This window comes from Oncorhynchus mykiss, chromosome 7 (genome assembly GCF_057628025.1).
Source record: "Oncorhynchus mykiss isolate SJ-2025 chromosome 7, ASM5762802v1, whole genome shotgun sequence".
Classification (NCBI taxonomy): Eukaryota; Metazoa; Chordata; class Actinopteri; order Salmoniformes; family Salmonidae; genus Oncorhynchus; species Oncorhynchus mykiss.
Genome location: NC_143028.1, coordinates 1,652,501 through 1,665,446, shown reverse-complemented (window position 1 = coordinate 1,665,446; position 12,946 = coordinate 1,652,501). Strand labels below are relative to the sequence as shown.

The 12,946-nt window shown below is 50.0% G+C and overlaps 1 protein-coding gene across 1 annotated transcript in view; it reads left to right on the top strand.

The window, feature by feature from the left end:
• The window catches only part of LOC110497040 (voltage-gated delayed rectifier potassium channel KCNH8-like), a 35,085-nt gene that overhangs the window by 17,730 nt on the left and 4,409 nt on the right, over positions 1 to 12,946 (top strand). The window contains exons 7-10 of the mRNA XM_090239670.1: positions 319 to 714; positions 6,719 to 6,918; positions 7,346 to 7,595; positions 8,781 to 8,995. Of these exons, the coding sequence (XP_090095796.1) occupies positions 319 to 714; positions 6,719 to 6,918; positions 7,346 to 7,595; positions 8,781 to 8,995 (1,061 nt within the window). The remainder of the gene's footprint in view (positions 1 to 318; positions 715 to 6,718; positions 6,919 to 7,345; positions 7,596 to 8,780; positions 8,996 to 12,946) is intronic.

Genomic DNA, 12,946 nt, shown 5'->3' with positions numbered 1-12,946 from the left:
CACACATACTCACACACACACACACACACACACACACACATACACACACATACTCACACACACACACACACACACACACACACACACACACACACACACACACACACACACACACACACACACACACACACATACTCACACACACACACACACACACACACATACTCACACACACACACACTGTGTCCTTTGGGTCTGGTTTACATGTTAATGCAGCAATCTACTTAAAGGTCTTTAAGTAACTGCAGGAGAATTTGCATTACTGTGACATTTCTACTAAGTGATATAAATATTAACACTGTTCTCTAATCTCCCCAGGCTGGCTTCATGAACTGGCAAAACGTCTCGACACCCCTTACTTCCTGTCACCTTTAACCTCGTTCCTCGGAGTCACTGATTCGCTGCACACTTCTAGAACGAATGGGTTGGCAGCCAATTACAATCACTGGAACACATCAGGGTCAGAGCCGATTGGACAGGATTTCTCCTCGTCCTTCAGCTCCGGCCAATGGAACGTCAGCGAGGCGGGGCGGAGCCAGGTGAATGGCTCAGGGGTCTCGGGGGCGGCGCTAGGAGGCGGGCCGTCAGTGAGGAGCTCCTACGTGACGTCTTTGTACTTCGCTCTGAGCAGTCTGACCAGCGTGGGCTTCGGAAACGTCTCAGCCAACACCGACTCAGAGAAGATCTTCTCCATCTGCACCATGCTCATAGGAGGTGAGACACGCTGACTCATTGTTAGGAGGTGAGACACGCTGACTCACTGTTAGGAGGTGAGACACGCTGACTCACTGTTAAGAGGTGAGACACGCTGACTCAGTGTTAGGAGGTGAGCCACGCTGACTCAGTATTAGGAGGTGAGACACACTGACTCATTGTTAGAAGGTGAGACACACTGACTCACAGTTAGGAGGTGAGACACGCTGACTCGGTGTTAGGAGGTGAGACACGCTGACTCACTGTTAGGAGGTGAGACACGCTGACTCAGTGTTAGGAGGTCAGACACACTGACTCAGTATTAGGTCAGACACACTGACTCAGTGTTAGGAGGTCAGACACACTGACTCAGTGTTAGGAGGTGAGACACACTGACTCAGTGTTAGGAGGTGAGACACACTGACTCAGTGTTAGGAGGTCAGACACACTGACTCAGTATTAGGTCAGACACACTGACTCAGTGTTAGGAGGTCAGACACACTGACTCAGTGTTAGGAGGTGAGACACACTGACTCAGTGTTAGGTGAGACACACTGACTCAGTGTTAGGAGGTCAGACACTTACTCAGTGTTAGGAGGTCAGACACACTGACTCATTGTTAGGTCAGACACACTGACTCAGTGTTAGGAGGTCAGACACACTGACTCAGTGTTAGGAGGTCAGACACACTGACTCAGTGTTAGGAGGTGAGACACACTGACTCAGTGTTAGGAGGTGAGACACACTGACTCAGTGTTAGGAGGTCAGACACTTACTCAGTGTTAGGAGGTCAGACACACTGACTCAGTGTTAGGTCAGACACACTGACTCAGTGTTAGGAGGTCAGACACACTGACTCAGTGTTAGGAGGTCAGACACACTGACTCAGTGTTAGGAGGTCAGACACACTGACTCACTGTTAGGAGGTGAGACACTTACTCAGTGTTAGGAGGTCAGACACACTGACTCAGTGTTAGGAGGTGAGACATGCTGACTCAGTGTTAGGAGGTGAGACACACTGACTCAGTGTTAGGAGGTGAGACACACTGACTCACAGTTAGGAGGTCAGACACTGACTCAGTGTTAGGAGGTCAGACACTGACTCAGTGTTAGGAGGTGGGACACACTGACTCACTGTTAGGAGGTCAGACACACTGACTCACTGTTAGGTCAGACACACTGACTCAGTGTTAGGAGGTCAGACACACTGACTCAGTGTTAGGAGATGAGACACACTGACTCAGTGTCAGGTGAGACACGCTGACTCTGTGTTAGGAGGTGAGACACGCTGACTCACTGTTAGGAGGTGAGGCACACTGACTCAGTGTTAAGACGTCAGACTCACTGACTCAGTGTTAAGAGGTCAGACACACTGACTCAGTGTTAGGAGGTGAGACACTTACTCAGTGTTAGGAGGTCAGACACACTGACTCAGTGTTAGGAGGTGAGACATGCTGACTCAGTGTTAGGAGGTGAGACACACTGACTCAGTGTTAGGAGGTGAGACACACTGACTCACAGTTAGGAGGTCAGACACTGACTCAGTGTTAGGAGGTCAGACACTGACTCAGTGTTAGGAGGTGGGACACACTGACTCACTGTTAGGAGGTCAGACACACTGACTCACTGTTAGGTCAGACACACTGACTCAGTGTTAGGAGGTCAGACACACTGACTCAGTGTTAGGAGATGAGACACACTGACTCAGTGTCAGGTGAGACACGCTGACTCTGTGTTAGGAGGTGAGACACGCTGACTCACTGTTAGGAGGTGAGGCACACTGACTCAGTGTTAAGACGTCAGACTCACTGACTCAGTGTTAAGAGGTCAGACACACTGACTCAGTGTTAGGAGGTCAGACACACTGACTCAGTGTTAGGTCAGACACACTGACTCAGTGTTAGGAGGTCAGACACACTGACTCAGTGTTAGGAGGTCAGACACACTGACTCACTGTTAGGTCAGACACACTGACTCAGTGTTAGGAGGTCAGACACACTGACTCAGTGTTAGGAGATGAGACACACTGACTCAGTGTCAGGTGAGACACGCTGACTCTGTGTTAGGAGGTGAGACACGCTGACTCACTGTTAGGAGGTGAGGCACACTGACTCAGTGTTAAGACGTCAGACTCACTGACTCAGTGTTAAGAGGTCAGACACACTGACTCAGTGTTAGGAGGTGAGACACTTACTCAGTGTTAGGAGGTCAGACACACTGACTCAGTGTTAGGAGGTGAGACATGCTGACTCAGTGTTAGGAGGTGAGACACACTGACTCAGTGTTAGGAGGTGAGACACACTGACTCACAGTTAGGAGGTCAGACACTGACTCAGTGTTAGGAGGTCAGACACTGACTCAGTGTTAGGAGGTGGGACACACTGACTCACTGTTAGGAGGTCAGACACACTGACTCACTGTTAGGTCAGACACACTGACTCAGTGTTAGGAGGTCAGACACACTGACTCAGTGTTAGGAGGTGAGACACGCTGACTCACTGTTAGGAGGTGAGGCACACTGACTCAGTGTTAAGACGTCAGACTCACTGACTCAGTGTTAAGAGGTCAGACACACTGACTCAGTGTTAGGAGGTCAGACACACTGACTCAGTGTTAGGTCAGACACACTGACTCAGTGTTAGGAGGTCAGACACACTGACTCAGTGTTAGGAGGTCAGACACACTGACTCAGTGTTAGGAGGTCAGACACACTGACTCACTGTTAGGAGGTGAGACACTTACTCAGTGTTAGGAGGTCAGACACACTGACTCAGTGTTAGGAGGTGAGACATGCTGACTCAGTGTTAGGAGGTGAGACACACTGACTCAGTGTTAGGAGGTGAGACACACTGACTCACAGTTAGGAGGTCAGACACTGACTCAGTGTTAGGAGGTCAGACACTGACTCAGTGTTAGGAGGTGAGACACACTGACTCAGTGTTAGGAGGTCAGACACACTGACTCAGTGTTAGGAGGTGAGACATGCTGACTCAGTGTTAGGAGGTGAGACACACTGACTCAGTGTTAGGAGGTGAGACACACTGACTCACAGTTAGGAGGTCAGACACTGACTCAGTGTTAGGAGGTCAGACACTGACTCAGTGTTAGGAGGTGGGACACACTGACTCACTGTTAGGAGGTCAGACACACTGACTCACTGTTAGGTCAGACACACTGACTCAGTGTTAGGAGGTCAGACACACTGACTCAATGTTAGGAGATGAGACACACTGACTCAGTGTCAGGTGAGACACGCTGACTCTGTGTTAGGAGGTGAGACACGCTGACTCACTGTTAGGAGGTGAGGCACACTGACTCAGTGTTAAGACGTCAGACTCACTGACTCAGTGTTAAGAGGTCAGACACACTGACTCAGTGTTAGGAGGTCAGACACACTGACTCAGTGTTAGGAGGTCAGACACACTGACTCAGTGTTAGGAGATCAGACACACTGACTCAGTGTTAGGAGGTGGGACACACTGACTCACTGTTAGGAGGTCAGACACACTGACTCAGTGTTAGGAGGTGAGACACTGACTCACTGTTAGGAGGTCAGACACACTGACTCAGTGTTAGGAGGTGAGACACTGACTCACTGTTAGGAGGTCAGACACACTGACTCAGTGTTAGGAGGTGAGACACACTGACTCACTGTTAGGAGGTCAGACACACTGAATCTCTGTTGAATCTCTGTGAGACACTGACTCACTGTTAGGAGGTGAGACACAGACTCACTGTTAGGAGGTCAGACACACTGACTCAGTGTTAGGAGGTCAGACACACTGACTCAGTGTTAGGAGGTCAGACACACTGACTCGGTGTTAGGAGGTCAGACACTGACTCAGTGTTAGGAGGTGGGACACACTGACTCAGTGTCAGGTGAGACACGCTGACTCTGTGTTAGGAGGTGAGACACACTGACTCACTGTTAGGAGGTGAGGCACGCTGACTCAGTGTTAGGAGGTCAGACTCACTGACTCAGTGTTAAGAGGTCAGACACACTGACTCAGTGTTAGGAGGTCAGACACACTGACTCGGTGTTAGGAGGTCAGACACAATGACTCACTGTTAGGAGGTCAGACACACTGACTCAGTGTTAGGAGGTGAGACACTGACTCACTGTTAGGAGGTCAGACACACTGACTCAGTGTTAGGAGGTGAGACACACTGACTCACTGTTAGGAGGTCAGACACACTGACTCTCTGTTAGGAGGTGAGACACTGACTCACTGTTAGGAGGTGAGACACTGACTCACTGTTAGGAGGTCAGACACACTGACTCAGTGTTAGGAGGTCAGACACACTGACTCAGTGTTAGGAGGTCAGACACACTGACTCAGTGTTAGGAGGTGAGACACTGACTCACTGTTAGGAGGTGAGACACACTGACTCAGTGTTAGGAGGTCAGACACACTGATGTTGATGTGATGTTGATGTGATGTTGACTTCAGGTCTGTAGCTAGTAGGAGGCCAGTGGTCCACACACAGACGACAGATTGGAAGAGGTCTGACAGCAAAATAAATATGTTGAGAGTTAGAAGCCTCTCGTGCTCAGCTTGCTCTTTGATTAACTGAGGATTGCCTCCCAAAACAGTCTAGTGTCAGGGACACACCGTGACATGTCGCTATGGCAACGGAGGCAGCTGGGCAGAGCAGGATGCCAGTTAGGAAGCACTTTGATGCCAAGATTGTGCCAGTCTGAGCCCTGGAAAGGGTTGCAACTCAGACCACATCCTTAGAGATTACTGTAGAAAACAAGAATGGATGGATGGAGGGGAATGGATGGATGGAGGGAGGGAGGGAGGGAGGGATGGATGGAGGGAGGGAGGGAGGGAGGGATGGAGGGGAATGGATGGATGGAGGGAGGGAGGGAGGGAGGGAGGGAGGGAGGGTGGGTGGGATGAAGGAAGGAGGGAGGGAGGGAGGGATGAATCGAGGGAGGGAGGGAGGGAGGGTGGGATGGACGGCGGGAGGAAGGGAGGGAGGATGGATGGAGGGTGGGATGAAGGAGGGAGGGTGGATGGATGGAGGGAGGGTAGGATAAAGGAGGGAGGGAGGGAGGGTGGGTGGGATGAAGGAGGGATGGAGGGTGGGATTGAGGAATGGATAGAGGGAGGGCAGGAGAGTGGATGGCTGTATGAATGAATCCACTAACTGTTCACCAATATCAATTGTCCAGTAATTGATCAACAACAATTCCATCAAATTAGCACTGTGCTGAACCAGTGAAGACAATCAACCACTCTTCCACCTCTCCCTCTCCCTCTCCACCCCTCTCCCTCTCTCTCTCCCTCTCAACCCCTCTCCCTCTCCAACCCCTCCACCCCTCTCCCTCTCCAACCCTCTCCCTCTCCAACCCTCCACCCCTCTCCCTCTCCCTTTCAACCCCTCCACCCCTATACCTCTCCCTCTCCAACCCTCTACCCCTCTCCCTCTCCAACCCTCCACCCCTCTCCCTCTCCCTTTCAACCCCTCCACCCCTATACCTCTCCCTCTCCAACCCTCCACCCCTCTCCCTCTCCCTTTCAACCCCTCCACCCCTATACCTCTCCCTCTCAAACCCTCTACCCCTCTCCCTCTCAACCCCTCCACCCCTCTCCCTCTCAACCCCTCCACCCCTCTCCCTCTCCACCCCTCCACCTCTCCTTCTCCACCCTTCCACATCTCCCCCTCCCTCTCCACCCCTCCACCTCTCCTTCTCCACCCTTCCACCTCTCCCCCTCCTTCTCCACCCCTCCCTCTCCACCCCTCCACCTCTCCACACCTCCCTCCACCTCTCCACCCCTCCCTCTCCTGCTCCTTCTCCACCCCTCCTTCTCCACCCCTCCCTCTCCACCCCTCCACCCCTCCCTCTCCACCCCTCCCTCTCCACCCCTCCACCTCTCCTTCTCCACCCCTCCACCTCTCCTTCTCCACCCCTCCACCCCTCCCTCTCCCGCTCCTTCTACACCTCTCCCCCTCGCTCTCTCCCCCTCCCTCTTCACCCCTCGCTCTCTCCTTCTCCACCCTTCCACCTCTCCCCCAGCCCTGATGCATGCTGTGGTATTCGGTAACGTGACAGCCATCATCCAGAGGATGTACTCTCGGCGCTCCCTCTACCACACACGTACCAAGGACCTGAAGGACTTTATCCGTGTCCACGGGCTGCCCAAGGCCCTGGAGCAACGCATGATGGAGTGCTTCCAGACCACCTGGTCCGTCAACAACGGCATCGACGTCAGCGAGGTGAGCTACCAGGTTTTATGATCTGACCTCAGGCTGTGAACAGGTCAAAGGTTACAATCTGTCTCTGTCATTTTAGGTTACGGCCATACAGAGTTTGTATCCAAAATAGGTTTCCGATAGGCCGTTCTGGCTCACACAATGCTAACTTACTTATTAAAGTAGATGTAGCCAATGGTTACTCTATGAGGTTAATACATTGAATGAGGAAGTGAAAAAGTTTACATTTGTTAAACTTTGATGGATAGAATAGTAGACAGATGTGGAATGTGTTCTTTATTCATCTCTCCTTTCCTCTCCTCTTCTTTCCTCTTCTCTTCTCTCCTCTCCTCTCCTCTCCTCTCCTCTCCTCTCCTCTCCTCTCCTCTCCTCTCCTCTCCTCTCCTCTCCTCTCCTCTCCTCTCCTCTCCTCTCCTCTCCTCTACCGTAGCTGTTGAAAGACTTCCCAGATGAGTTGAGGGCAGACATCGCCATGCAGCTGAACAAGGATCTCCTGCAGCTGTCTCTGTTTGAGTCGGCCAGTAGGGGGTGTCTGCGCTCCCTGTCCCTCATCATCAAGACATCGTTCTGCGCCCCGGGGGAGTATCTCATCCGCCAGGGAGACGCCCTGCAGGCCATCTACTTTGTCTGCTCTGGGTCCATGGAGGTGCTGAAGGACAACACAGTGCTGGCTATACTGGGTAGGGGACTGGAAGTGTGTGTGTGTGTGTGTGTGTGGGGGGGGGGGGGGGTGCGTCTGTGTATGTCTACTTTGTCATGGTGTTGGAGGTGGTCATGGTGTTGGAGGTGGTCATGGTGTTGGAGCTGGTCATGGTGTTGGAGGTGGTCATGGTGTTGGAGGTGGTCATGGTGTTGGAGGTGGTCATGGTGTTGGAGGTGGTCATGGTGTTGGAGGTGGTCATGGTGTTGGAGGTGGTCATGGTGTTGGAGGTGGTCATGGTGTTGGAGGTGGTCATGGTGTTGGAGGTGGTCATGGTGTTGGAGGTGGTCATGGTGTTGGAGGTGGTCATGGTGTTGGAGGTGGACATGGTGTTGGAGGGGGTCATGGTGTTGGAGGTGGTCATGGTGTTGGAGGTGGTCATGGTGTTGGAGGTGGTCATGGTGTTGGAGGTTGTCATGGTGTTGGAGGTTGTCATGGTGTTGGAGGTGGTCATGGTGTTGGAGGTTGTCATGGTGTTGGAGGTGGTCATGGTGTTGGAGGTGGTCATGGTGTTGGAGGTGGTCATGGTGTTGGAGGTGGTCATGGTGTTGGAGGTGGTCATGGTGTTGGAGGTGGTCATGGTGTTGGAGGTGGTCATGGTGTTGGAGGTGGTGGTAGGACTATAAACCTTCTAAAACATCTGTGCAGCCTTCACTGCCAGTCCTTACCATTTAGCTATCATTGTGTGTGTGTGTGTGTGTGTGTAGACTTCACTGTCTTCACAGGAACATGTCTCTCTGTGATTCATTATGAAGCAGGCCTGTATTATAGATGATGTGTTGGTTATTAATATGGAGGGTTCAGGACAGGAACGTGTTTACCTTGGGGAGGCCAGTACACAACACATGATTGGTTGAGACAAGTACACACGTTACATAAGGAGCTAAAATTAGCATGTATCTGTGTGGGGTGGGTGTCTTTATGTCTGTGTGTTGCATCACTTCATGGTGACCTGATCGGCTCTGACTCCCTGTGTGTGTTTCCTATGTATCCCCAGGTTGTGGAGACCTGATTGGCTCTGACTTCCTGTGTGTGTTTCCTATGTATCCCCAGGTTGTGGGGACCTGATTGGCTCTGACTCCCTGTGTGTGTTTCCTATGTATCCCCAGGTTGTGGGGACCTGATTGGCTCTGACTCCCTGTGTGTGTTTCCTATGTATCCCCAGGTCGTGGGGACCTGATCGGCTCTGACTTCCTGACCAAGGAGCAGGTGATCAAGACCAATGCCAATGTGAAGGCCCTGACCTACTGTGACCTGCAGTACATCAGTCTGAAGGGGCTCAGAGAGGTGCTCTGGCTCTACCCAGAGTACGCCCAGAAGTTCATCACTGAGATACAACATGATCTGACTTACAATCTGAGAGAGGGGCATACGGCTGAGGTGATTAGTAGACACACAGAACAGAACGCATTCACTGGGACTGAGTAGATCAGTAGTGAAGGATGTAGAGGGGAGATCTCCTGATGACTTCAGAGCTGCAGTAGATCAGTAGTGAAGGATGTAGGGGGAGATCTCCTGATGACTTCAGGGCTGTAGTAGATCAGTAGTGAAGGATGTAGAGGGGAGATCTCCTGATGACTTCAGAGCTGCAGTAGATCAGTAGTGAAGGATGTAGGGGGGAGATCTCCTGATGACTTCAGGGCTGCAGTAGATCAGTAGTGAAGGATGTAGGGGGGAGATCTCCTGATGACTTCAGGGCTGTACTAGGGCTGTAGTAGATCAGTAGTGAAGGATGTAGAGGGGAGATCTCCTGATCACGTCAGGGCTGCAGTAGATCAGTAGTGAAGGATGTAGAGGGGAGATCTCCTGATGACTTCAGGGCTGTAGTGAAGGATGTAGAAGGGAGATCTCCTGATGACGTCAGAGCTGCAGTAGATCAGTAGTGAAGGATGTAGAGGGGAGATCTCCTGATAACTTCAGGGCTGTAGTAGATCAGTAGTGAAGGGTGTAGAGGGGAGATCTCCTGATAAATTCAGGGCTGTAGTAGATCAGTAGTGAAGGGTGTAGAGGGGAGATCTCCTGATAACTTCAGGGCTGTAGTAGATCAGTAGTGAAGGATGTAGAGGGGAGATCTCCTGATGACGTCAGGTTTGTAGTAGATCAGTAGTGAAGGGTGTAGAGGGGAGATCTCCTGATGACGTCAGGGCTGTAGTAGATCAGTAGTGAAGGTGTAGAGGGGAGATCTCCTGATGACTTCAGAGCTGCAGTAGATCGGTAGTGAAGGGTGTAGAGGGGAGATCTCCTGATGGCTGTAGTAGATCAGTAGTGAAGGATGTAGAAGGGAGATCTCCTGATAACTTCAGAGCTGCAGTAGATCAGTAGTGAAGGATGTAGAGGGGAGATCTCCTGATGACGTCAGGGCTGTAGTAGATCAGTAGTGAAGGGTGTAGAGGGGAGATCTCCTGATGACTTCAGAGCTGCAGTAGATCAGTAGTGAAGGGTGTAGAGGGGAGATCTCCTGATGGCTGTAGTAGATCAGTAGTGAAGGATGTAGAGGGGATATCTCCTGATGACGTCAGGGCTGTAGTAGATCAGTAGTGAAGGGTGTAGAGGGGAGATCTCCTGATGACGTCAGGGCTGCAGTAGATCAGTAGTGAAGGATGTAGAGGGGAGATCTCCTGATGACGTCAGGGCTGCAGTAGATCAGTAGTGAAGGATGTAGAGGGGAGATCTCCAGATGACTTCAGAGCTGCCGTAGATCAGTAGTGAAGGATGTAGAGGGGAGATCTCCTGATGACGTCAGGGCTGCAGTAGATCAGTAGTGAAGGATGTAGAGGGGAGATCTCGTGATTACTTCAGGGCTGTAGTAGATCAGTAGTGAAGGGTGTAGAGGGGAGATCTCCTGATGAAGTCAGGTTTGAAGTAGATCAGTAGTGAAGGGTGTAGAGGGGAGATCTCCTGATGACGTCAGAGCTGGAGCCCAGCTGGAATTCTCTGGATCTGTATCACACACACACACACACACACACACACACACACACACACACACACACACACATGCAAAGACACACACACATGCAAAGACACATACACACCCGCACACACATGCAAAGACACACACACATGCAAACACACAGACACCTGAGGGTCACACACTGTGTTCTTTTTGTGTTGCAGTCTGAGAGTACGCTTTCCCTTTCTGTTGCATGCTGCACATGAATGGTGGCACGTGCACACACACACACACACACACACACACACTCTCTGAGTCAGAGAACAGTCAGAACAGAACATTCCCTCCTCAGTGCTGTTCTCCCCAGGCATCCCACTGCTAAATATAGACCCTCTGATCTAAATATAGGTCTCTGTCATGGGGACGTTGGGCTGGTATAGAGGCAAGAGGAGGAGAGGAGAGACCCTCTGATCTAAATATAGGTCTCTGCTATGGGGACGTTGGGCTGGTATAGAGGCAAGAGGAGGAGAGGAGAGACCCTCTGATCTAAATATAGGTCTCTGCTATGGGGACGTTGGGCTGGTATAGAGGCAAGAGGAGAGAGGAGAGACCCTCTGATCTAAATATAGGTCTCTGTTATGGGGACGTTGGGCTGGTATAGAGGCAAGAGGAGGAGAGGAGAGACCCTCTGATCTAAATATAGGTCTCTGTTATGGGGACGTTGGGCTGGTATAGAGGCAAGAGGAGGAGAGGAGAGACCCTCTGATCTAAAAATAGGTCTCTGCTATGGGGACGTTGGGCTGGTATAGAGGCAAGAGGAGGAGAGGAGAGACCCTCTGATCTAAATATAGGTCTCTGCTATGGGGACGTTGGGCTGGTATAGAGGCAAGAGGAGGAGAGGAGAGACCCTCTGATCTAAATATAGGTCTCTGCTATGGGGACGTTGGGCTGGTATAGAGGCAAGAGGAGGAGAGGAGAGACCCTCTGATCTAAAAATAGGTCTCTGCTATGGGCACGTTGGGCTGGTATAGAGGCAAGAGGGAGGAGAGGAGAGACCCTCTGATCTAAATATAGGTCTCTGCTATGGGGACGTTGGGCTGGTATAGAGGCAAGAGGAGGAGAGGAGAGACCCTCTGATCTAAATATAGGTCTCTGCTATGGGGACGTTGGGGCTGGTATAGAGGCAAGAGGAGGAGAGGAGAGACCCTCTGATCTAAATATAGGTCTCCGCTATGGGGACGTTGGGCTGGTATAGAGGCAAGAGGGGAGAGGAGAGACCCTCTGATCTAAATATAGGTCTCTGCTATGGGGACGTTGGGCTGGTATAGAGGCAAGAGGAGGAGAGGAAAGTAAACAAGAGCTGGAGGAGGGGGGTGAACAAGGGAGAGAGAGAGAGGTTCAGATGAAGGGAAAAGGGAGAGAAGGGGTTGGAGGGAGAGGGAGAGAGATGCGTTCACAGTTACCCGATGAACAATTAATAAGCTAATTACAGTACATCAACAGGATCTTGTCTCCCTCCCATGCAGGATTTATTTTTTATTAAAGAAAGGAGAGGTGGGGGGCAGAATAAATAAGGAAAGGAAACAGATAAAGCAGAACAGTCCTGGTTTACACGACCAGGATTGCTATTATGAAGGATTTTTAGGCTTCTTTATATTGTGAATGGTAGTGTGTTTATCTTGATATCCTGGTATTGTGAATGGTAGTGTATTTATTTTGATATCCTAGTATTGTGAATGGTAGTGTATTTATCTTGATATCCTAGTATTGTGAATGGTAGTGTATTTATGGTTGATATCCTAGTATTGTGAATGGTAGTGTATTTATGTTGATATCCTAGTATTGTGAATGGTAGTGTATTTATCTTGATATCCTAGTATTGTGAATGGTAGTGTGTTTATCTTGATATCCTAGTATTTGTGAATGGTAGTGTGTTTATCTTGATATCCTAGTATTGTGAATGGTAGTGTATTTATCTTGATATCCTAGTATTGTGAATGGTAGTGTATTTATCTTGATATCCTAGTATTGTGAATGGTAGTGTATTTATCTTGATATCCTAGTATTGTGAATGGTAGTGTATTTATCTTGATATCCTGGTATTGTGAATGGTAGTGTATATATCTTGATATCCTAGTATTGTGATGGTAGTGTGTTTATCTTGATATCCTAGTATTGTGAATGGTAGTGTATTTATCTTGATATCCTAGTATTGTGAATGGTAGTGTATTTATCTTGATATCCTAGTATTGTGAATGGTAGTGTGTTTATCTTGATATCCTAGTATTGTGAATGGTAGTGTATTTATCTTGATATCCTAGTATTGTGAATGGTAGTGTATTTATCTTGATATCCTGGTATTGTGAATGGTAGTGTATTTATCTTGATATCCTAGTATTGTGAATGGTAGTGTATTTATCTTGATATCCTAGTATTGT